Source organism: Colobus angolensis, unplaced genomic scaffold (assembly GCF_000951035.1).
Source record: "Colobus angolensis palliatus isolate OR3802 unplaced genomic scaffold, Cang.pa_1.0 Scaffold712, whole genome shotgun sequence".
Taxonomy (NCBI): Eukaryota; Metazoa; Chordata; class Mammalia; order Primates; family Cercopithecidae; genus Colobus; species Colobus angolensis.
In genome coordinates, this window is record NW_012120844.1 from 121,520 (window position 1) to 123,843 (window position 2,324).

General features: G+C 32.8%; 1 protein-coding gene across 1 annotated transcript in view; it reads right to left on the reverse strand.

The window, feature by feature from the left end:
* The window catches only part of VPS36 (vacuolar protein sorting 36 homolog (S. cerevisiae)), a 37,328-nt gene that overhangs the window by 24,911 nt on the left and 10,093 nt on the right, over nucleotides 1–2,324 (reverse strand). The window contains exon 4 of the mRNA XM_011927439.1: nucleotides 452–500. Coding sequence (XP_011782829.1) covers nucleotides 452–500 — 49 coding nt within the window. The remainder of the gene's footprint in view (nucleotides 1–451; nucleotides 501–2,324) is intronic.

Sequence of the window (2,324 nt, forward strand, 5' to 3'; positions counted from 1 at the left end):
GCCTCGGCCTCCCAAAGTGCTGAGATTACAGGCTTGAGCCACCGCGCCCGGCCTACTTTTATAACTTTTTATGTGTTTCAAATCACTTTTAAATTTCATGTAGAAACAAACATCCCAAAAAGCATCCTTTTAAAGTATGTATTAATTCAATATTAATAAAGCTTTCAAAAATCTCTCTACTTAAAACTTATAAGCTATGAACCAAAAAGCTTCAAGTTACTAGCTCTGTAGATTAAATTAGAGTGTGACTTTAGAAAATACGGTCAAAATAAATTTGCAAAAGTTTGAGTTTATAATTATGGTTTTCCAACTACAAACATCCCCAGAGGTTATAAGGGGGCCTATAATTTCTGCCAAAGCATACACCCTTATTCATTTGAAAACAAAAAGTAAAAATTTATCTGTAAAAATGGCCAGCTGATATTTTATTAAAATTCCATCCAAAACTAACATTCTACAGTGTCATTTGTTGGAAAATGCCACTCAATCAACAGCATGATCTGGAAAGATAGCCAATAACAAAAACAATTCCCAAAATGCTGTGGCTCTAAGAAGACAAACTACCATTATCTTTATGACTATCATTATCTTCTATGCTATTAAAAATACCACTATATTTGGTCAGCTTAATAAGTCTGTTTTCCTCCTTTTTTTTTTGAACCTAGTCAATAAGCAATCCTATAAAGATTTGGGAAACTAAAAAACTCAAAGTATCCCAGGTACCTAGTTTAGTGCTTTTTCTGTGTTGATCATACTATAGATACACACCTACCGCTCAATTTTACTTTTCCTTTTTTGGAACCATATGGTTACCTAAATATCACTGTAAAATTGAAACACCAGGCATTGGGCCTCCTCAATGTGAATGGGTAGGGCCAGTCTTGTAAGGACTCCTCCTATTCCCTTGTGGTAAACTTCTTTAAGTGAAGTGAGAAAATAAACTATGTGAGCAGAATCATAGAACTGTCTGAAACAAACCATCAAGTAGAGCAACAAAACTATGACAATTATGATAAGATAACTAAGCAAAAGCATTTCACAGTCTCTGAAACTAAAAAAAACCCTCAGCCCTACTATCAGATTCTGTGAAAGGACACCCATTGAAAAAGTAGAAAGTATAATCAAATAAAGTTTAAAAGCTCCAAAGTAAGCATAAAAAATCTATGCCAAATTTTGTATATATTCTTTTATCAAGTCATCCAATTACTATACTTCATTAAATTCTAAATCTATGAAATAAAAAAAGCATCTTCAGAGATGTTAAAAGGTGAAATGTACACATCTTGAAATCAATGCAAATATAACTGTTTGAGGGGAGGGGCTGGGAACTAAAGAGAATACTTGACAAAAGTTAACTTGGCATATTACTGAAGTCCTCCTCACTGGACATGTTTAAAAAATAAGACATTAACGTGAAGGTAAATATTTAAAATTTTTTTTTAGTGTAGATTTCCTTGGAACACAGGAAAGGAAAACTCAAATAACCTGGAACAACCTTAAAGTTTACTTTTTAGAACTTAATACAATGGAGAAAATTGATAAGGGGAAAATATAAATCATAATAACAATCTACCCTAAAAATCTATGGCTTAAAAAAACTATGGCTTATTAATTTTTTAAAACATTGGTTTCTTTTATGTCAAATAAATAATATTTTACAGTATATCATAACATTATGATCAAAGCATACATTGCATGTCCAGTGAAGCTCAACACTGTTTAACTTCTACTGAAGTGCCTAATTATGCTAAACCTAAAGATAAGCCTACATAGGAAAAAAATATCCCATGCCAATAATATTTTTTCATGTCTCCTCAATTACATGCACTTAAAATATAAAGCCAAGTTTTCGGTATATTTGAATAAACAGGCACATTTGAACTTACGCCTTTATACCAAGGTGGCCTCATCTCCTGGTTTGCCTGGGATGGTCCCATTATATCCTTGTTACCCTGGTCTCATTGTTCATTGTACCGCCTATTATTCTGATAAATGTCCTGCTTTGTACAGTAACTATTATTATATGCTGTTTAACTCTGCTATCTGAACAAGTAAAACCTGAGAAACAAACTTAATGATCAGGTTAGAAACAGAAGCAAAGTCAGTTATTTTTCTCAAATAGGTTATTTCCGATTTTAAGTATGAAATGACAGGTACACAGGGATGTGAAAGCAAAGTGCCTATGGAAAGACAATGACAACTGGGCCACATTTCTTTTTTTTATTTTTATTTTTTAATTTATTATTATTATTATTATTTTTGAAACAGGGTCTCGCTGTGTCCCCCAGACTGGAGTGCAGTGGCCCGATCTCGGCTCACTGCAA